The sequence below is a fragment of the Mauremys reevesii genome, linkage group 4, assembly GCF_016161935.1.
Source record: "Mauremys reevesii isolate NIE-2019 linkage group 4, ASM1616193v1, whole genome shotgun sequence".
Taxonomy (NCBI): domain Eukaryota; kingdom Metazoa; phylum Chordata; order Testudines; family Geoemydidae; genus Mauremys; species Mauremys reevesii.
Window position 1 is genome coordinate 114089973 of NC_052626.1, and position 24099 is coordinate 114114071.

At 39.6% G+C, this 24099-nt stretch overlaps 1 protein-coding gene across 3 annotated transcripts in view; it reads right to left on the minus strand.

Annotated features, from left to right (window-relative positions):
* CPT1A (carnitine palmitoyltransferase 1A) overlaps positions 1–24099 on the minus strand; it is a 76077-nt gene that overhangs the window by 21869 nt on the left and 30109 nt on the right. For 2 of the 3 annotated variants that reach the window (XM_039533672.1, XM_039533671.1), the window contains exons 4-13: positions 22397–22568; positions 18933–19034; positions 17844–17981; positions 16397–16474; positions 14235–14342; positions 11985–12072; positions 7763–7958; positions 6103–6291; positions 4941–5046; positions 541–657 (exon numbers count right to left, since the gene is read on the minus strand). In XM_039533672.1, coding sequence (XP_039389606.1) covers positions 541–657; positions 4941–5046; positions 6103–6291; positions 7763–7958; positions 11985–12072; positions 14235–14342; positions 16397–16474; positions 17844–17981; positions 18933–19034; positions 22397–22568 — 1294 coding nt within the window. Of the gene's footprint in view, positions 1–540; positions 658–4940; positions 5047–6102; positions 6292–7762; positions 7959–11413; positions 11499–11984; positions 12073–14234; positions 14343–16396; positions 16475–17843; positions 17982–18932; positions 19035–22396; positions 22569–24099 lie in introns of all 3 variants that reach the window. The other variant, XM_039533673.1, reaches the window with a different exon arrangement.

Here is a 24099-nt window from a genome sequence, read left to right on the forward strand (position 1 = left end):
CTCCATTGTCTGCAGACACCCCTATTCAACTGACTTACATTCACAGTTTTATGTATTAGTGAGTAATTAAAAATGCAAGGTTCCTGTGTAACAACATGTATTTTAAGTAAGCTATAAATGGACAATTGCTTATATTACATAGCAAACAAGTGCTCTGGAGCATAAGTTGAATGAAATAATGAAATCTTAGTGATACTAGAGTGCTGCTATTAAATCTTTGAAAAATTATGGATGGCCATTTTTCAATGCTGATATGCACAAATTAGCAAGTGCAACCTAGTTAAGGTCCTACTAGTAATCTGGACAAAAAATTGAACAGTTTTGAAGGAAAGCCTTTATTAAAAGTCCTCTCAGTTTAAGAAACCAGATGTTGTGGTTGTCTCTTATTCCAAGGCTCCTCATGTGAAAAACACAGTTGAACCTCTGAAAAGGCTCAAATGAACTGAAACATAGCGGGGCAAGTTATCTTCTCTGTAAGGTAACTACTGACTAACAGAGAAGTAAATGAACTCAAGAACTTAGCTGTGGTTTTGCACTCACTTCTTCTGGGATTTCCCACTGTAGTCTGGTGGGGAAAGGAATATTTTGATTGATGTCTCCTTTGCAATGACCATCCTCTGTATAGCCCAGTTGAAGGCAATCAGAAGACATAACATTCTGTAAAGAACAAGACATATGTAACTACATGTATTATACAATAAAGAGTTGCATGTTATAGAGTTCAAATGCATTTCATTTTGGAGTTAGGCTAACAATTCCATTTTCAACCTACAGAAATATTAATTACTAGATTCAGAACACAAAACAGTATCTGCAGACATAGGTTCATGAATGCACTGAACATTCAATTTCTCTCGCTAGTATTTAGACCAGACGTGCAGCTCTGGTGTAGGCGTTTTCTTAAAGTGCCACCACAATGGATTTGTTTATTTTAAACCAGAACCTTGCATTAACAAAAGAAGAGACTGAGCTATTTGGATACTAGCCTGATCCTAGATAAGAGCTGCCTCTCGGTTTATAAAATAAAGGCTTGTAAAAATATCTAGATAATAAATACATGAATGCTGCCTCTTGCTTTTTTATGTTTATTGTAAGCACTTTTTATAGACTGCTAGTATTCATGGTAGAAATATTTGATTTCTTAAATGAACAGAAACAGTTTTAACGTAAAAATGGGAGTTCCACAGTATGTCTTACCACAAATGCAATAAAGACCTTTTCCATAAATTTGTGTAGGTCTCAGCAGCAGCTGTACAGTAAACTAGACTAGAGAAGAAAGTGACTATCCCACTGATGTCTACATACTCCTTCTCAACGGAGTCCAAGTTGATATTTGAATCTGCTCAACACAGTGGTAGCACACTGAGTACAGAACAGGGCATCTTTGTATCAAACCTGTTATTCCATGCATACTTTCAACCTTTTGCTTCTTATTGAGTTTCTCCACTGGACAGACAGAATATGCCAACCACTTGGTACACAACTGGTACTTAGAATCTAATCATTAATTTATTATATCTTTAGGTATAATCAGCTAGCAGTAGTTAATCCTTTAGAAAATTAAACCAAATTCAATTTATTCTTAGGCTTCTAAGATACTAGCAAGAAGTTGTTTCCCCACCCTAAAAGCGCCTATATTAAGGAAAGGAGATAAACAAATAATAGTCAGTGCTTCCCTAAAACAAGAATTAGAAGAATTTTTCCTCTCTAGTGATTGAATAGAAAAGCTAATCAGAATTAAACTCTTGGGGGCAATCTCAGTCCCAGAATACCTTTGCAATTTCTAATTAGAGACAACAGAAAAACTACTAGGCTTTTAGATGAGGATATTCCCTGCTGAATTATTAAAAACTACTAGCTAAAACCAAAAATGTATGAAAAAGACAAATCACTTTGGACAAATGTATAACAGACAAATGTAAAATAAAGTTGAAATGGTCTCAACCAATTTACCCTTTTTGTACTGGTTTTGAGAGCTGTTAGAGTGAATAAGGGTGGATATATGCTTAAACTCTAAAAGGTGAAAAGATCAAACAATGTTTTGGGGCAATGAACGGTGTTGACAATGAAATAAAATAGACGGGGCCAGGAGACAGAAACAGATGGGCATTTAAAAAAAGGGGGGGGCACTCTTCACTCCACTCACTGAAAGTATACATAACAATGAACAACCTGAACATGTCAATCTGCAGCCCTGTCAATGAATGATTTAGAAGACTGTTCAGCCTTGATACTATGCTTCCTCAAATTCTTCACAATCACAATTTCATAAAAAGCACAAAAAGTCAGAACTTCAGAAATATGCACACAGGTTAAGTGAAATGTAGACAGATTATAAACCAAATAAACCTTTGTGCACAACTACATGTGCAAATAAAGATAACTTCCTGTTATCTACCTTTGTAACTTGAGTTCTTCGAGGTGTGTGGTCCCTATCTGTAGTCCACTGTAGGGAAGCACATTGAGACCTGAAAATTCTTGCAAGCAGTGTCTGCTAGTCCATGCCAGTGCCCTGATCGCCTCTTACTCTGCACAGAGGGTATGTTCTAGGTTTGATGTCATCCACATACCAAGCTGTGAGATGAAGCGCATCCAGGTTTGGATATTTGACTGCCGTTCTTCTGAGTCAAGAGATCTGAGAGGACCAAATGCTGACAGGTGGATGGGACAACTTTTGCAATAGACTTGGAAACCAGAATTCTCCAGGCCACTCAGAGGTGTTGAGGATGACTTATGCCCTGTCCAGTCGCCTGTAGAACCTGAGTTAGTAGCGGAATGGGAGGGAAGAGTATAGCTGAAGTGATCTGTCCAAAGCAGTAGGAGAACATTGCCTCTGGAGTGCTTTCCCTGAGCTCCCCTGGAGTAATGTATTGCATTTCCTATTTGCCTTAGAAGCAAAACAGGTCCCAAGTGGGGTTTCCCCTCGAGTGAACATGCTGTTCACTAGTGAATTGTGTAGCTCTCACTTGCGATTGATGGTGAAATACCTGCTGAGGCTGCCTACCAGTGAGTTCTGGATTCCTGGACAGTACACTGCTGATAGCATGATATGGTTTTTGATAAAATCAGTTCCATAAGGTGACTGCTTCTGTACCCGGGGAATGGATCTCACTCCCTGGTTGTTTATGTAGAATATGATTGTTATATTTTCTAATACTATGAATAAATGGTGAGACTGGATGAATGGTAGAAATGCTTTGCAAGCCTCTCAGACTGCCTGGAGTTCCAGGAGATTTATATTCATTCTGATTTCTTGGGGCATCCAAGTGTCCGGCACCACATTACTGTCCACATAGGCTCCCCCGCCTAGCAGAGAGGCATCCAGAATTATCGTCTTGTTGGGTGTAAGGGATAGGAAAGGAACCCACACAGACTTGTCCAGGATTTTTCCATCAAGTTAGTGAGGCCCTAACTCTGATGTTCACGTTATGCTTGCTTGGTATATATTTGGAGCCCAGCCCACAGGCAATGTAGGTGGAGACTGACAAATGGCATGACAGAAGAACATGATGCTATACACCCCAAGAGAAAAAGGGAAATCTGAACCAATGTTCAAGGGTTGTGCATGATCTGATCTATCAAGTTGTTCATGGCGTGAGATAAGCCCTTGCCTGGATTTAGTCTAGACTTGTTCCTATAAATTCTATAATCTGCTTTTGTATCAGGATAGACTTTTCCATGTTTACATAGACTCCTAGGGATAACAGATGAAGCAGTGATGAGGCTGATGCATGCCCTTCCCGCAAAAAGCTAGTCGTCTAAATATGGGACAATGGCAAAGCCACTATGTCTGAACTGTGCTACTACTACTAGAAACAGAAACCCTTTCTTTGATGTTGAAGAGGCACCCACTCTATCACTCCCCATTGGAGGAGGGATTCTACTCCCTGGAGGAGGATCTCCTTGTGAGAATGGTCCCTGAAGAGGTATGGGAAGGAGATTTTGGAGAGGGTATGGAGAGAAATGTGATGATATAGCTGGAATGGATGACATTCATCACCCTCTTATCTGTTATTACACTCCAGCTGGGGGAAAAGAGTGCTGGATGACCAAGTATATGCAAAGATTGGATGAAAATGGCATCAGTAGTGGTTCACAACTCTCAATCATCCCATCAAAAATATTTATTGGCGGGGGGAGAAGGGGGAAGGTTGGGTCGATGTGGAAGGTCCAAGGTACTGTGACTTTTGCATCCTCTGTCATGCTCCTTGCTGACTCTGGATGATGTATAGGAGAAAGGGAGAAGGTGTGTCTCTCAGCCCAAGTCTGATTGGGTCCAAATAACCTTTTCCATGAACTGCCTTTTAAGGTGAAATTGCAGCACCTGTCAGGTTCTGCTAGGGATGGAGCAACAGATATTGCACCTCGTGGAGATATGTGCTTCTCTAAGGCAGCGCTGGTGGTCATTTCTGACCCAGAAAGAGTGAGGGCAAGAGACAGTTTTGAAGCCTGGTGCTCTGGGCATAATCTAATTTCTGTACCAGGAGACAGATGGGTTCCCAGGGAAGAGGGGGGAGAATCTAACTAAATTAATAAAACTAAACACCACCACTAAAGATAAAACTTTGAAATAGTTGTATGTTTGAAGTCTGGAAAAAAGGAGACATTCCAGACCCTAGGAGGTTCTGACACAGACCATATGGCAGTAAGAAGGAAGTGGAGAGGCAGTAGGTCCCCTTATACTCTTGGTGCAAAGCATGAGGAGAGCAAAGGTGCAGGTGCAAATCAACGGACACTGGTTGGAAAAATTTTCTGGTTTCAGGCATATGGAACACATGCGTACCCACATGAAATACTATGAACTCACAATCTCAAACACACAACTTTCTTAGTAAGCGTAGCTTTAAACAAACTTTAGCCTCAGGATTCACAAAACAGAACCAACCAAGATGAGATAATCCTTTCCATTACCTTACTTTCTCAGCTATAGAAACACTCACCTCCCAAAGGTGTCCAACAATAGGAGCATCTGCCCAAGAATGCTCTGTGTTCAGGCCCATTTTGCCATTCTTGAACACTACAAGAGTGAATGTTTTGTCAAACCATCTAAAATTAAAAAAAAAAAAAAGTTTTTTTTGGATGTTTAAAAGTTTTCATTCAAAGTGACACCTTGTTGAATCTCTCTCATTCAATTAGATACACCAGCACACAATTCCAGGTGACGAACAGAAGAGAAAAGATTTAAACACATGCTACAGAAATAACCAGCCTATAAATTCACTGGGCCAAATGCCCTAGAAGCAAAAACAGGTGCAACTCCGCCCAAGCTAACAGAGTTAAACAAGTTGATGTCTTCTGTGAATTTTGCCTATCAAGTGAATTTGGTAATTCTAGATTATAATTTACAACTGTGTATTAGGATTTGTATTTAAAAACTATATAATAAATAAAGGCACTTAACCATTTTACGTCTGATATTCCAGATATTGAAAATTTTTAAGTTTTCAAATAGACAAGTGCATTTATTTTTAACTAAAAGAAAATCTGAAATTTTAAAGTTTTCTTTGGGGCAAAACATCATCAAACTTAAATGTTGCTTGTTATGGTTATTCACGAACTTCAGTGTGACTGACACTATAACTGGCTGTGAATTATGAAATGTAAGACACAGGTACATATGATGCTTAAAAAACATGGGGAAAAAGTGACTGATTTAAGTAGCAGATTGAACAAAAACATCACTATGGTAAAATAATAAATAATGAGTTGATTGCCAGATGACCAAAACCCACAAGAGTATGCAGTGCAATTTAAAGGATACACACAAAAGGTAAACACCACACTACGTTACACATGAACCAGAATCCTCTTCAGTAAAGTAACGTGAGTAAGTGGCACTGTTCCCACCTAAGAACATAAGAACGGCCATACTGGGTCAAATCAAAGGTCCATCTAGGCCAGTATCCTGTCTTCCGACAGTGGCCAATGTCAGGTACCCCTGATGGAATGAACAGAACAGGTAATCATCAAGTGATCCATCCCATCACCCATTCCCAGCTTCTGGAAAACAAAGGATAGGGACACCATCCTTGCCCATCCTGGCTAATAGCCACCTGCTCATTGTGACTAAGTGGCACTGTTCCCACTTGCTCATTGCTATACCTGTCGTAACAACTGCCATGCAGCAGAGACTTTGCATATGTATCCATTGAAGTCACTGGATCCTCTTTCCTGTAGCCCTGCTCAGTTTCATCCAAAGTCACAAAGAAAGCTGCTTTTTCCACAGCATCCAAGGACTGCTTGTTCTTTCCGCGTCCAAAATAGGCCTGACGAGCCTTAGCCCAGGGTACTCTGCAGCAAGAATTTCAATTTATGGTCATATTATGTAAATTGGTCAGTGTTTTACTACCTTTAAGAGCACAGTATGATTCTATAGGGCAATCTTACTTTTTAACAGATTTAAATGTCCTTTGGCTTTCACCCTGTGCCTAATGAATTTATACTAGCTGTGACAGGTGAGGATATTGCTACAGATATTCTTGAATCAGAGTCCTGGGATGAAAAAGGAATTACTACAGTACCATTAGAGGCCAACTCAAGTAGTAGTACACAGACAGGAAATTTGGTTTTCAGGAATTAAACGTGTCTGTTACACAAAATGCATACTACACATTTTGCACATTTACAGCCTAACAAAGCAAGACTTTTTGATGCATCTCTGTGGAAAGTCACATGCACACTAGAAATTAGATATAAAAAGGTCACAAAACAAATCTACAGGTGCTCAAATACTATGACAAAGGAGACCAATGTAAGAACCTGGATAGATCCACACATTCAGCTTAAAACTATGCTAATGAAATGGTTATGTCTGAGATTTTAACTTATAAAGGTCTGACTATCTGAAATCCGAGTCCAAGAACTGTAACTCAATTCTCTTGTATGCAGATGGCTAGATTTTTGGAGTCAAACATGTACAATTGCTCATATATATATTTGTGTAAGTGTGAGTGAGTGTGTATATTTGTATAATTTATATACTATAGATACCCAAAATGTGTGTTATAATATAAATAAGACTGTACTCTCCAAACGAAAGGTTTTCATATACTATGCTACTGAATTGTACATTTAACATACATTACATTTTACCATTAAGATGTGCATTTGAAACCAAAAACCTGAAAAAAGAAGTGAACAGTGTAAAAATAAGGAACCATTGAGCTTTCATGTATTTGTTTTCCAAATCTTCCAGAAACAAGGGGACAAATTGATCTCTGATGTAAGGCTACTGAATTCAGTAAAGTTGTAACAGGGATAAATTCAGTCAACACAAGCAGACTACTTTCTCAATTAGATATGCATAAATTAGGTTGGAGTAACACCGCTAAAGTTAAGAGAGATTCTGGATTTACACTAGTGTAACAGCAGAATCTGACAAAGTGTCTTGATTTTAAAATTTGATAATTTTAGTAGGTATGGTAATGCCCCAGAAAATAGATTTATACAAATTTTCATTAGCCGTCAAATATTGTTCAATTAAACACTTATTGAGTCACTTATTTCATAATTAAAGCAAGCTTCTCAAACTCCAAATAGGCAGAAAGTGTGCATGAAGGTGACTGGTCACTGCCAAGTTACTTCTAACTCAAACTAGAAAGGGTTCAACAGTTGTTTCACATGACAGTGATATGCAACAGCACAGATTATGGAATAATCAACTAACTGCAGACAGTAAGGTTCAGAAGCTGGCACCGAGCCTGGCATCTTTAAACAACTGTCTTCAAATATCAGAAAAGTTACTGTTTAAAAAAATTCATACCTATCTCCTGCAGTAAGAGCTGCTAGCTTCTCTTCTCCAGCCTGAGGTTCTGAACTGTCATCTAGAATTCTCTGCATCTGCTGTTCAATTTCCCGAGGCTTCAACAGTCTACCATCATGATATAGCCAGACTTTGAAATAACGGCCCTTATGATACACAACAATGTGTCTGCTGTCCTTCATGTGCTGGATAGTGTCTAAAATCGGAATCAAAGGTTTGAAAGCAACCTTAGATCATGTGATGTTAGGATGCAAACAATCAGATACCGAATGTTTAACTCTAAAGGGCATATGCTTACCATAAAATACCATTGTGTCTAAGCACACTTGTTTACAAAATATTAAATCCCACATTTTCATTTGATTTATAACATTGGCGACCCATTTTATTATTGGAAATTTAGCAAGAAAATACTGCTATACAAAATAGCCAAACAAAACCCTAAATTTCATATATACATAATGCAAACACATTCTAACTTGGGTGCCAAAGTTAAGCAACTAAGAAAGTGACCCGAGTTCCAGTTCTGTGATATGGCCAGGAAGTTAGTGCAGGAAGGGCGGGTGTAAAAGTGGCTTTACATCATCCAGGCTCTTCAGGACTGCCCTAACTTATGCCTGTAGCCCACAATCATATCTGTTCTGGCAGCTGGGAATGGGTGCAGTCAGCAATGCTACCACCACATCCCTCAGATGGGGGCTATGAAAAGGGTAGTGACGTAAGGAACACACTGACACTCAGGGATTCAACTCTATTTTTGGGGAGTCTTATCTGGCCACAGTACACTAGTTTTATGGCTCCTTTATGCTTTTACAAAGGGACCACAGCTCTTGACTGAGAATCAGGACCCTGCTTTTCCAGTGGTTCCAAATGCCCCCAGCTTCCACTATTTCAATAAGAATTTCAGGTGCTCCACACCTCTCATGATGAGATCACTTATTTAGGTGCCTAAATATAGATTTAGGTGCCTAAAAAGTATGAAAAGATTAGCATATTACATAAATAACTTTCCATAAACATTTGTTCTATTACTAGAAGAATAACATTATTTCTGTACATCTGTAATGTTTGAAGAAAATTGCAGGGGTTTCCTACGGTGATGGGGGTGGACTGACCAGATGATCTCTCTGGTCTTTTCTGCCGCTGAGGTCTCATATAAACAGTTCTCTGTTGTCATAATATTTTTAAAAAATTTCTCTTACAACTAAACATAATGTAACTGTTTAATGGATACTGTACTGAGATAATTAAGGTTTCATCACTGGCAATGTGGAAGTGAAATACATATTTTTAAAACAAAATTCCTGTATTTTAAGGCTGTTATATAAATTATTTAAGATACCATGCCAGTCATTATTGAAAATAGAAATTAATCCCTTCAAGATGCAGAGAAACTGATTTCAGTAAACATTGTGCAAAATGAGAACAAAGCCACAACACATTACATGCATTATTCATAGAAAACTGAAATAATTTATTTTTAATAGAAAAATGAAAAACATGCTGAAACTGAAAAGAGCAAACAGGACATGAAACAATGATTAAGGGAAAGTGATTAATTATTTTATGAAGATGACAGAAGATTTTCATATAAAATACTTTAAGTTTGCTGCCTGGAGCAGCAGAAAAATTAGGGTACAACTGTAGTGGTTTTCAAATGTACAGAATTTACTTTAACTGTAATTTGTTACAACAACAGTATGTCAATTTTATATCATATTTCTGCAAAGCTCAATGCACAGAAAGTATATGAACCAGTTACACGTAGCGTTCTTACACTCAGTATCAAGGCCTATTTCTTTTCAGAGTATTCCAAGTAATTATAGTACAAACCCTGAACTTGCCTACAGGTCAGAGCCTATTCCTCCAAGCCTCTCTATGCCCAGACCACTCTTCAGGCACTGAGAGGATATGAAGTGGGGATCAGTGCCATAGTCTTGCTTTCTTCCTTGCTCATTTTGGGGCAACATGTACCCGAGAAGCAGACAAAAAGAGCAGTCTCTGTGGTCCCTGGACCTTTTGAAGGTCCTTCCCCTTGGAAGCCTTTTTTTTCCTTTCCCTCCTTCTATGCCTTAGCCACGGACATCCTGGCTCCAAGTGAGAGCTAACAACTACTGGTGTGAAATGTATTTCCATTGGTTCTGAGAAGATTCAACCAAGCTCTCATCTGATTCCCATGTGTAATAAGATTCTTATCAAAGCATCAGCTGTGATCGTCCAAGGTTCTACTTGACATAGGGGAGGGATAGCTCAGTGGTTTGAGCATTGGCCTACTAAACCCAGGGTTGTGAGTTCAATCCTTGAGGGGGCCATTTAGGAAACTGGGGTAAAAATCTGTCTAGGGATTAGTCCTGCTTTGAGCAGAGGGCTGGACTAGATGACCTCCTGAGGTCCCTTCCAACCCTGATAGTCTGATTCTATAAGTCTTCACTGCTCACTGAGGATACTTGATGGCTTAAATACTCCTAACAAATCTCTCCACAAAGGAGAATTGGCCTGTTTTTGTTAAGACTTTTGTTTTAAAACAAAAAGCTATCTGCTTCTGAATCCAGTTTCTTTGTTTTTTTTCCTGAATAGAAGTAATTGTTTTATTCTGCGTGAATCATTACACCTTGTGTTTGTGACACCACAATCCACCATCACAGAAGTTTATATCACACTCACCATTGGGACTTCACTGCAGGATTAAGTAACAGAAGATGGGCTGCAGGATATAATTTTAAGAAATGGCAGGAAACATTTTTAAAAATGCCAAAGTGTGTAAAATATATGTACTCTTGTATGTTCGCTAGGATGCTCTCTTTTGTAGCAATTTGTAATTGCTGGTGGAAGATGAGATTAATAACCTTAGCAGTTCAACTCTCACTTTAGGGGATAAGAACATAGCTCTAGTTTCCAAGTCTACTTGAGCCACAGTTTCCCAGATTAACAAGGATACCAACTGCAAGAGTGTTTTTTGTAATACGGTCACATACCATCAACCCATTTCATATAGCCCAGTGATTTGTACTAGTGATGAAAGGTTTCATATCCCTTTGCTAGTCCCCAGAACTACCTGTATGTATAAATCTCTTATGAGTGCAGACCTGGAATACAACATACACAATTTAAATAGTGCCTTACTTTCTAGCCACTCCCCTTTCTCTCTGTCTAAAGATTTTAACTACACCTATTTACTATGTCCTATTTATATTGCTCCACCATTAGAGTGACTTGTGTTTGAAGAGTGCTCAAACCTTTTACAATTATTTAAACCTCACGATTTCTGTAAGGTAGATGAATAATTTTTTTTCCTACAGGTAAACTAAGCACAGGAAAGGGAACTGCCTAGTGTCACACAATGAGTGGCAGACACAGAACAAATTGCAGGAGTAGACTCCCTGCTCCATTTTAACCAGTAGACACTCCCTTTATTATATCGACAAGCCTTCACAACGCTGTGGAAGTAGTTCATAACTTTGAAGAATTGAGCTCTTACTTATTTTAAAAAGCAATATAATTATCTTAGAGCATGTTACGGAGAAATCACAGTTTGGATAAAAAAAAAGTGTCATTACTATAGGTGATTTCAACCGTGACATCTCTTGCCAAGTACAAAGAAGGTTAAGATGCAATTAGGGGCTAAAAACACTGACAGGACTAAAACTGTACCTGTCTCTATGCCTGGTATACGACTAGTGTTGAACATACGTTCATACTGAGAAGAGCACATTGGGATGGTATTTTGAATCATAAGCTGAAAGGAAAAAAGGAAAGTCAAAAACAAAATAAAAAGATTTCAAACGATTGTGAGATCTCACAGAGAATGGAACTCTCATGGAGGTAAAAACGTAGATAAAACCAAAAGGACCTTAAGGAACAGAATAGAGAAAAAGTAAATATGAAATAACAAGGCAGTTAACAGTTTCCTAGGGCCAGCTTCTAAACAAAGGAAAGGAACAGCCAAAAACCATTAATCTGTCAGAATACTACCGTACTAATTGAAGTCAGTCAAAAGGAGAAATGTCTATGAAACTATTATGCTAATTTGCTAATCGCTGAGAAATGGTCATGGCACACATTCAGTTTAACATAAGAGCATCTTTTACTCCTTTTTCAGGTTTTGCTCTTTGAAAGTACAGGTCTAGCAGCTTATGGATATATTAAGAGGACACCCTTCGGAAATATTCTGCAGACTGTTTGGACTCCCTGACGTTCCTTGTCCTTGGCTGGCCCCGCTTACCTGTTTCCTCTCCTGGGATACGGGAGGTATTAAACATTCGCTCCCACTGAGCTGAGCAGAGTGGAACAGTGGATCCCATCAGAAGAATCTATGCCGCAAACGTACATTACAATTGCGTTTTTATATATACAATTAGCAAATTGAGAGAAAAAACACACATGCTGGTTAGAGAGAGACTGTAGGATAACATGAGGATTCTTAACACATCAAAGACCCTTTCCCCCCCCCCCCTTTCTTTTCAGTTGTCCTCTGACCTACCCATGTTAGGTTCCATAGTTTTTCCACTAGTCGTATATATATACTGCCCAGCTACTACAAGCTTCCCCTTTAAAAGCAGATGATCAAAGCTGGGGATTAACAGATTCAAGGTTTTCTCAGTGCCAATCACTGATGCAGAACTTCATATCATCCATTGGGAGTTGCCTCTTCACAGCCTGTGATGCCTCACAGTTACATGGCATATCAGTGAACATATTTTATATATGTATATATGCAAGAGAACAGATTCTTATTAGACTGCAGTCTCTTAAAACAGTCATATGATCCTAGGTCTCAAGCAGAACTGATTCCCTCCATTAGCAGCATTTATTCATTAAAATAAATGGCCACAAAACTGAGTAGACATTAACTACAAACTGAAGGCACAGAGGAAAGGGGAAGCCCTTTGTATGAACAACAGAAAAGCCATTGGCATGGCATTACCTGTACATTACTCCATAAAAAAAAATCATCCTCCTCCTGAGACTCATTCGATGACTGTTTTTAAAACAAACAGTGATACCACCAAAATGGAGAGGGGAAGATATTCATATTTAGAAATGTTTTCTTCTAAAGTTTTCAAACACCATTTAAATAGCGGTTAAGAATTTTCTAGCCTTATTTTTAAATTTTTATAGGACGCAGCGAAATGTACTAAAGCCATAAGGCCCATATCAGGATCTGAATTTCCCCAAAGTTTGGAACTATTCAGATGCTGGGTTTTGGTTTGCATCTGTCTCTAGTATGATTTCCTGGACACATCCTTCAACTGCTTCAGCTGCAACGTAATAGTAGAAGTCACTTCGCTGAGATGCCTGCTTTAAGAAAAAAGATTGTCTAGGAATCAATTTTGTCCAGTAGGTTCCTACAGCCCTATGTGATGCATTATTGGTATGCAGTATCCATTTCAATGGCATGCACAGAAAGGGTTTTCTAGCTCTACACAAGTTTTAATCTACTTTTTGGTTTGAAAATGCCTCTAGCCTCTTAACTTATTTAGCACTTAATGTCTACTCAAAAGGCAGTGAAATGATCTGATCTTACCCAGGTATTAAAAAACCCCGATTTCCTGATGCTTTTTATTACTCTCCTCAAGGCTGCACTTTTTGATAAAGTTACCGAATTTTTACATTTAGTTTTCAGGATTTTAAAAGTTTGAAGTTTTTCAAAATTTAGCACAATTTTACTCATTTTAGAACTGAAGTACTGTGAGGATAGACTGGAAATGTAGTTAGATGGATTTCTGCCACTGAGATTTATGGTAGTTGTCACATTTCAATTTCCACATCAATATGCCCATTACATAGGTTCCTCCATTTTGCCAGGTTTATTTGCCTAGGTTTAAGGACTCAAGGTTGGTCCTGTTTGTCCTTCATGTGTGCGTGCATGCATACATATGCTGCATTTTAAGAATACAGAGAGCAGCATGAAGGTAAACAAAGAATGCAAACTATTCCGAAATGAAAATGACATTTTCCAGGAGCAGCAGGAATGTCATTATCATCTGGCTTTTGTCCACTAAAATCCTATTGCACAAATCTTAAAACTTGCCTTAAAAAAAAAACCCAACACAATTGCATCTTCCTACAGAGTAGTCCAGAATTCTGCAGTTTGAATATATCATCATACTAATTAACATGTATGTATATCGTTGGCTTCTACTAGACAGAATACTCAAGTGTAACATGACTATTTTGCCCTCCAGTGGAGTGCAGCTCACAGCAAAGTTAAATTCAAACACTACCGTAGCAAAAGGAAGTTTTCCTTTAGCTTCCATTGTAGAGGTCTACATCTTTCTAAATAAAAGGTCCCACAAGTGGAGTTTAACTAGCACCCACAATGAGTTTGCGGTCACACGTTAGCTACAGTTACATACACTGTACCTTAACATAAGGCACTACTTCTCTCCTAGGTTACTTTTCAAAAAGGAGGCTGATTTGTTAAAAAAGTAAATTTGAAGACATTAGAAACTACTGAAATGGATTTACATACTGGCTTGATTTCCTGTCTGTCCAGTTTTTTCCTGTAGAGCAGGGTGGCATGGATAACATTACCTGCTCTAGCTGCCTGCAGGGAAGTGGGAACAACATACAGAAAGTCCTGAATATAGAAGAAAGGTAAGTTAATATATGTACTATAATTGCTAAACTCCATTCAGCAAACGGAGTTTATTAATCATGCATTAGTCAAAATACAATTTTCCCCATAATTAATTCCAGCGTCATTACAGAAAAGGTGTTCATGTAGGGAAACTGGCCAAGTCACTAGCCATAGTGTGACTAACAACTTCCTACTTTAAACAAGTTTTCTTAAAAAGTCACAAAATAATAGCAGTACCTGCTCCTCGAATAGCATCAGATTGAAGACTTGTTGACCGAAATCTAGTGTCTCAAACAGCTTGTTTAGGCTAGGTCTACAGTACAAGCACTACCACAGCAGAGCTGCAGCTACGCCACTGTCAGCACTGTAGTGTAGATACTTGCTGCAGCGACAGAACAGGTTTTTCCATTGCTGTAGTAAATCCACCCACTCTAGAGGTGGTAGCTAGATTGATGGAAGAATTCTTCCATTGACTTAGCAGTGTCTATACTAGGGCTTAGGTAAGTTTAACTGCATCTCTCAGGGGTGTGAATTTTTCACATTCCTGAGCAACATAGCTAGGCTGACCTGCATTTTAGGTGTAGACCAGGCATCACACTTGCAACAGAAGAGCAATACTAAAAACCTTAATTCAAATCAAATCATGGAGACAGTGAAGCCTAGATGCAGTTAGTGCTTGTTTTCTGATAACAGAAGTTTATATATTTTTTACTTCCAACATGTACATATTCAAGAATTTAAAGCAGCATCTAGTATAACAACATGCTTGTGGATTAAGTAGTATATGGAGTTGTGATGAATTGGGGCTATGTCTGTACAACTTATAAATTCCGATTGACATTGTGAAGTTGTATTATGAAAAACTGCTGTCATCAGTGTCTGTGGCTTGATCTACACCTAAAATCTCACACCACTAAGACACAGTTAAGCTGAACTAAGCCTCAGTGTAGACCAGGGGTGGGAAAACTACGGCCCGTGGGCCAGATATAGCCCGTGAGGGCTTTGGATCCAGCCGGTGGGATTACCACTCCCCGTGGTGCCACAAGCTCTACGCCGCTCCTGGAAGCGGCTGGCACCATGTCCCTGTGGCCCCCTCTGCCCCCCACTCTTCTTCAGGGGCCGCAGGGACATGGTGCCAGCTGCTTCTGGTAGTGGAGCAGTGCAGCGTGGGGCCAGGGCATGCAGCGAGCTTGCCTGAGCCCCACTGCACACTGTTACCACCCCGGAGCCGCTCAAGGTAAGTGGCACCAGGCCAGAGCCTGCCTGCACCCCAACCCCCTGCCCTGAGCCCTCTAACCCCCTACCTTGAGCCCCCTGCCACACTCTGCACCCCTCCCTGCACCCCAACCCCCTGCCCTGAGCCACTTCCTGCACACCACACCCTCTCCCACACCCCATACTCCGTCCTGCACCCCAACCCCCTGCCCCAGCCCTACATTCATCGCCCTGCATGCAATTTCCCCACCCAGATGTGGCCCTCAAGCCAAAAAGTTTGCCCACCCCTGTAGACAGTGCTAGGTCTATGGAAGAATGCTTCAGCTGACCTAGCTACTTCCTCTTGGAGAGGTAGATTTACTACACTGACTGAAGAACAGCTTCCCTTGCTATAGTAAGTGTAGAAACTTAACACACCCCCAGAAGTCCAGACACAGAGACTTGGATTCTCCTTACAGAAATCCTAGTGGGTAGTCAACAGAGAATGCTCACTGGAATCAGTCATAGGCATTTATGAGCCAAGAGGCAATGCTTGTCACTGTAAATATTTAGTAAGATCTACAAGAAGCAATAATACTCTTTGAACTTCTAAATCTGAAGTAGAGTCCTACCTAATAAAACAGGGCTAAAGACAGAGGAACTGAATTTATTATGAAAATTTCCATATTAAAAGACATCAGCGCTTTTGTAAGATATTATGTGCAGACTATGCCAGCAGGAAGAAAGCACAGATCATATCAGTTAGTAGCAGTGGAGTTAAGAAAGGAAGTATTAAACAAAAGATAACAGGAATCCTAAGAAGGAGTGTTTCTATAAAAAGGTTCAGAAGATTTACTTACCATTGCATAGTAATTACTATTAACCATAATTGGCCCACGTCCTCTAAGGTAGATATATTCTTCCCACCAGTCGCTAACCTACAGAATGAAGAGAACAAAATTTAGAATAAACTCATTAGCCTGTACCTCTGCTCTTCAACTGATTCAGGTCCTCGACTGTAGTGGCTCCAAAACATTGCTAACATTATACACCGTGCAGAAGGAATTGCTTTTTTTTTTTTAATTAATTCTGAATGCTGAAGAGTCACTGTTTGGGGAAAGAGAGCCACAAGGACCCACGAAGCTAAGGTCAGAAATTGAGCCTTAACTCTCAGGTAAGCAACTTTTGACGCAATCTCCCATCTCCTCTTCAGACAGTATTTTTAAAGTGTCCTTACAATACACATCATAATAAAGCTTCTGAAATATTATTCATCCTATGTTAGGGTTGCTTTAGGGACTGTATAAGCTTGTTCAAGCTACCATGTATAGCTAAGATTTAGATAACAGGCCAGTAAGGTGTGTTTTTGTGCCCCCTTTTTCCTCCCACCCCAACTGCACTCTTCCTGCCCCAGCCATCCCAGTGGCTACAGCTTTGTTTCCCGCTCTAACATGTACACATAATTGGACAGATTCACATCTGCATTAAGTTCATACTCAGTGCAGCTGAGGAGAGCAGGAGGAAAAGGTGGCTCTAAACCACACTGCCTTTCCACTCCCTGGATCTCAGACCGGCCAGGTGGAGATGTTGCAAGTTAATTTAATAAGCAAATATAGCAGTAGGTAGGTTTTGAGTCCTGTTCAATGACAGACAGGAAGCCTGGTCTAGAGTAATGAGACAGGAATTCTCAAGTTCTACTCGTGGCTCTGTCACTTACTGTGCCACACTGAGGAAGTTATTTAATCGTTGTCTCAATTTCTCCACCTAGAAAATGGCCTCAGAGTTACAAACACCTCGGGAACGGAGGTTGATCACAACTGAAATGTTTGCAACTCTGAACAAAATGTTATGGTTCTTTCAAAGTTTACAACTGAACATTGACTTAATACAGCTTTGAAACTTTACTATGTAGAAGAAAAATGCTGCTTTCCCTTTATATTTTTAGTAGTTTACATTTAACACGGTACTGTACTGTATTATATTCGCTTTTTTTTTTGTTCTCTGCTGCTGCCTGATTGCATACTTCCAGTTCCAAATGAGTTGTGTGGTGGACCGGTCAGTTCTTAACTGTGGTGTTCGACTGCACATGTACTCACCTAGTACACAGAGGTACTGTAAGAATTAATGGATATGAAAGACAGTAAAGATGTAAGTGCAAGGCATTTTTAGTAATTTTGGTTTTGGACTTCCTTTAAAATTACAGAAGATTGAAAATTGAAAAAGCGTGTATTAAAACCAGGAAAAAATGCAATAGGAGAGGGAGTTAAACTGTGTGCTTTCATAAGAGCCTTTGGGTCATCTGCTTACATAGTTTGTGGCCCACCAGGATTTCAGTTTCAAATACCACTGTAGTTTTGGTCCAAGATTAAATGCAAAATCTTTGGCAAGACCCTCCATTCTTTTGAACTGTTCATCATTCATAAGTGGCTGAACTGAATCCAGATACTAGAACAAATAGAGAAAAGAATTAATGTCAGTGCCATAGCTTTCACTAGAGCTTATTGTCATTTATTTGCAAGGCGCTTAATAAACAAAGGGAAGTATTCTAAAGTTGGTTTACAGGGTTTTAGCTGTAACAGGTGTTGGTAAAAAAAATAATTGAGCGCATACATCTTGAAAGACAGACTCATTTTCTATTACTGTATCTATTTCTCCCTTCAAATATGGTACTCTCTCTTCCCACTCCTACCCCATCTACTCACTACTTGCTACCAAATCATAAATGAAAGCACATCTATTAGCATAGAATTTTTGGAAAAGTGATTTTCCTTTTAGTAGGTGATATATTTTATATTATGAATTAAGTATTTCCTTAATTTTGAGCCATTTTAGGTATGTTTTTTAGTTAGAGGGGGCTAACTTAACTGCTATCACTATTTTTGTTGCCTATTAATTTTCATATACAGTTAGTTTGCCTAAGGCCAACAGAGACTTTTTACCTGCAAGAATCAAAATAAGCCTAAAACTAGTTGCAGTTTTCCCTAAAGGAATTCCTAATACAAAGCCTATTATAACAGGAGCACTATACTTAAATAACATCAAGAATACACAGTACAGATAATGAAAGCAAGGGATATCAAGGGCTCTATCCCATTGTGTGCTGCTGTATCTACTGACAAGGCATGTAATATCATGCATTTATCCACTGAGAGCCAAGGCCCAAAGATAAAGATTAAGGGAAAACGCGTCAATCTTTAACTCTGAATTACCCTTGGTCTGTCATAGCCTTTATTTTAATTGATACATAACTGTTAATCTGTTACTAAAATTGGAGGGATTGGAATGTTAATAGCATTAACCACTTCAGTACATTTAGCATATAAAAGACACTGAAAACCATTACTACATTTGGAATCAAATTGTGAAAAGGTAAATTCAGCTCTTCCAACAACACACCCTGTTTACAGTGTTTTCAACAGCTGGGACCGGCAGTCGTGGAAGAGATGTCTGAAAGCTGTACAACATTGGTTTACGACCTGAGAAAAGCTTTACCAGCCTCTGAAATAAAAAAAACAATTACATTCAAAACAACTGAAAGTATGTGCGAGATGAAAGTTAATACCCTAGCTTTTCATCAGTAGATCTTAAAACACTTTACAAAAGAGGTAAACATCATTATCCTCATAGTGCATTTTGGAACTCAGGAGACCTGGGTCCCCAGCTCAGCCACCAGCCTGATGAGTGACCTTGAGCAAGTCACTTTACCTGTTTGTGCCTCAGTTTTCCAATCTAATGTTCTGCCACTAGGACACATTGCCTCTGTTGTATGGTAAAGGCCTGGTAAACGCCTCTGTTCCCATCCCAAAGGCCTTTGACAGGAGAAATGTCTATGATGTAGACCATAAAAGTTCTCTATAAAGTGTTTTTCTGAATATGTTTACAGTAACTCCTTGCTTAACATTGTAGTTATGTTCCTGAAAAATGAACTTTAAGCAAAACAATGTTAAGCGAATCCAATTTCCCCATAAGAATTAATGTAAATAGGGGAGGGTTAGGTTCCAGAGAAATTTTTTTCACCAGACAAAAAACTATATCTTATATATAGATATACACACAGTATACATTTTAAACAATTTAATACTGTTCACAGCTATGATGACTGCGAAGCTTGGTTGAGTTGGTGAAGTTGGAGGGTGGAAGAGGGAGAGATATTTCCCAGGGAATGCCTTGCTGCTAAATGATGAACTAGCAATCAGCTGAGCCCTCAAGGGTTAATACGTTGTTAATGTAGCCTCTCACACAAGGCAACACGAATACGAGAGAAGGGAGACAGCACAGCAGGGAGAGACAGACACACTGTGTGTGTGTGTGTGCGCGTGTGCGCGCGCGTGTCACACTGCTCTTTTAAGTAAGCTGACCCACTCTTAAGTGCATTGTCTTTTTAAGTGGATCAGGAAGTTGAGACAGCAGCTGCTGCCCCAAGCTCTCTGTCTCTCTCCATCCGTGTCCCCTCCCTGCTCTATATGGAGAAGGGCTAAGCGGGGTGCAGGAGCAGGGGGACACCCTGACATTAGCCCCCCCCTCCACAGCAAGCAGGAGTCTCTGGGAGCAGCTCCAGGGCAGAGGGCAGGAGCAGCACATGGCAGTGAGGGGAGGGACAGCTGAACTGCCTTGATAGCCTGCTGGGCAGCTGCAGCACAGGGAACTTAGGTGAGTGGGGAGCTGCTGGTTCACCCTGGTTACAAGCCCCCACCAGCTAGCTGCAATGGGCTGCTCTTCCTGCAAGCAGTGGGCAAAGCAGGTGGCTGCCAAACAATGTTAGAAGAGAGCACTGCACAACGAGCATGTTCTCTAATTGATCAGCAACGTAACAAAACAACGTTAACCGGGACGACTAAGTGAGGAGTTACTGTACATCCTTGAAGACTAAAGGATTGGCAAGACTGAAAATCGAACATATCTATATGGTTTCTCAAAACCTACTCCATCACTGGGTTAAGGCGCATGCTAGAATAAGAACACTAGCTAGCTACAACGTTTTAAAAAATTAAATAGTTTGAGAACCATTTTCCTACACAGTTTTAGCCTGATATAAAAATCTAACTTAGACAGTGTTTCCCCCTCACCCCCCAAAAAATACATTCCTAACAAAAACCACTGGCCCAACAAGTCCATAGTACAGTTTCTAAGAATGCAATGAAAACAAGTATGAGGATGCCAGTGTTAATAACCAAGTCTTAGTGTATGCAATTTTGACAGAGCGGACTGCACCTTACCATTCAGTACCTGTACTGTATAAATTCATATCAGGAGGCTCTCAGTACCATATCTGAGGGGACTATCAAAAATTTCATTTATAGCATACGTATTTACCTTTGAATTATTTTAGCATATCATTCTACATGCCTACTGAACATCCTTCATAACATAGCCACTACATGTTAACCACACACTGTAGTAAACCTGGAGGATGTGGTGAATAAGGGGTATCATCATGTTTATTTTAATCAGGCTCCTACTCCATGTTTAATACAACCAAGGGCAAAACAAGGTAAGTATGTTTGTTGACATAATTGAGTTTGATTAACAGCAAATCCCCTCCCCAAAATACATTCACTCACATGCAAACAGACCTCTCTAAACACATCATTTGAGGCATATGGCTTCTTTTGCTATCTTGGATGAATCATTAGGTGTCTGCCTCAGTTCCCCCCATATCTGTAAAATGGGTAACAGAAACCAACTAACCTCACAAAGGCATTTTGTGCTTTTATGTTTTCAACATGCTTTGAACATAAAAGTGCTAAATACTTTGAAAAGATTATGTTTTCTTTCATTGCAAAATAAAGTTAAAAACAAATACATATATACTGTAGACCAAAATAGGTATAGAAAACTGCACGTTTACCATAAAATGACCAAAGTCCTTTATTTTCAACTACACCTCTACCTCGATATAACACTGTCCCCGGGAGCCAAAAAAAAATCTTACCGCATTATAGGTGAAACTGCATGATATTGAACTTGCTTTGATCCCCCAGAGTGCGCAGCTCCCACCTCCCCCCCAGCACTGCTTTACCACGTTATATCCGAATGTGTGTTATATCGGGTTGCGTTATATCAAGGTAGAGGTGTATATGGAAATCAATTTGAGAGAAAAAATTTCAAGTAAATGAAATTAAACTAAACATCAATAAAAAGGTGGATCATGGGGGAAACAGTAAAAGGGAGCTTTATTGTTTTAGACTGCTTAACAGGTTTTATCTTCTGTGTTGCTGTTGTCTCTCTGTTCACCAGGCACAACCATAGTCTTTCAAATGTTGCAGTTGTTTTGAGTCAAGAGCATCCAACTGAAAGCCATGTTGCCAGGAACCAGAGGGCTGCAACTATTTTACTTTAAATCGAGTAGATTACAGTGCTTCTCAACTAGAGCAGGGATATCACATTGCAGGGATTACAATTCCCAAAATGTAGTGCTCCATCCTGCACTAGTCAGTTAGGTCAAGTCATTCTGTAGAAGATGCAGCACTGTATGCTCGGACCTGTAATCTCGGAGTTGTACTTTCACACTAAAGAAGAGGTGGCTGTAGGACGTATATCTGATCCCCCACTTTGGGTGAATTAGCAAATTATATAAGTACTCTCCCTTCTCCAAGAACTACCAGAACAGTTTCAACAACAACCCGGGTGGCAACTGGATGACAGCAACCAAAGACACTGGGAGAGTAAATAGCATTGTACAAGGACATTCCCCAATGCATACCAAACATTAAGAATGAATGAATGAACGAGACAAAGAAAACTGAAAAATAACTAAGGAACTGGCTTCTAAGAGCTTAATGACACAAAAAAGATCAAATGGTATTTAAGATATCTTATCAGTGCCACAATTAAAACAGAAACAGACAAAATTTCCTTACCATCCAAATCTTGGTTGCTGAGGAAAGTTTGCCATGTTCAGCAAACATCCATCCATGATAGGAAAGCAGCATCTTCAGTGAGTATCGCATTGTCATAATAAGGGCTACCCACAGCCCTGTGCCAAAAAGCATCCCACTCACAATGTTCTGCGTTTGGTTGGACATATAACCACTATTTAAAATAAAAGTCAATTTACACCAATTAATGTCAGAAGAGGTAAAACAGTATATAAGAACTACCAAAGTGCTAACATGAACCCTGCTTGTTCCCAGTGACTAGCCACATTAAGCTCTATATGGAGGTCCTATAGCTAACCTTTCACCAACAGATTTCTGGGAGAATTAGAGGGTTCTTTGGTCCATTAAAGTCATTCTCTATTGTGTGGTGGTGAATTCCTCCGGCATAGGTAAACTCTATTGGGATAGTTTTGCCACCTCCTTTGCCAACTACCCTACATAAAAGCAGTTGTGTGCACACATGTAAGGGCTATTCTGGAGGCAGGGGATGATTAGGATGGGGGAGGAAATAAGGTGTGTGTGCAGGAGCTCCAATATGCCTAATTCCTCACTGGTCCCTAGGCTTTATCGTACGGTTGACCTTGAGCAACAGAAATTGAGGTAAAAGATGTTAACCTGCATTTACACAAAGGAAACTACTGTGGTTAGATCTTTTACTAATCTAGGCAAACTCAAAGAGGAGAGTGGCTGAATGGCAAAGGGAAGTTTCTCACTCCCTATAGGTGATCCTTCCTGCTCAGAGGTGAGACACACTGGAGGGTGCTGTGATGCAACTTGTACTTCAGCTGTCAATGCAGTACCTAGACTGTGGATAAACCAACTTCACCTTTTGAGGCCATTGCCAAGCTAGTCTCTTTCTACATGCTAAGTCCACTTTCTTCAATTGAGAGAGATAAAAAGTATGGATCAGAATTTTCTCTGGGGCATCAATTCTCCAAATCCTTAAAAATGACTATTAAAAAGGGAGCTTTAAATAATATTTAAGTATTAGTAGCATCTTTCCCACACACTTCCTCTCATCATGCTGTAGGAATAGAGAAGAGGATAAATTCTGTTCTCATTCACCCTGGATTTACACTCGTAAGTCACTAGAAAGGTCCAACATGATTTAACATAATTCACCCAGATTCTGCAGTGACTGTATATACAAGATGTGCAGAAAAGTGTGTTAAAATGGTAGTAACTGAGAGAAAGGTAGCACTAAATGATTTGACCTATTAGCCTTACAACTCTATAAGAGAACAAATTCCTTCCTTCAGTCACAAGTACAAAAGAGTTTGTGGTTTCATCCTTGTCTCATTTGTGCATATCAGAAAACTACCACATACTCTGCCACTACTAAGAAAGGCCCAGAGCCGGAAGAGCAGTATATTGTGTGGGTTCCATCCTGCACAAGACTAACTTAGCAGAAGACACGGTAGAAAGCTTGCCTCATGTCTACCAGTGCTTTGATTGGCTGTGGTCTGTACTATTCCTCCTCTGACAAGGAACATTGGGGTGAAAAATACCATATCAAAGACTTTAGTGTTTATACCTTGTGTGTGTCGAATATATGTGGAATTCATAAAACAATATGCCCATCCAAGCTTGGCATGATAAGAATTCTTTTATTTAAATATATAGTGTCAAAAGTGCAGTTTATCACACACATATTCCCAACCACATTTGAAACATATGGTGGACTT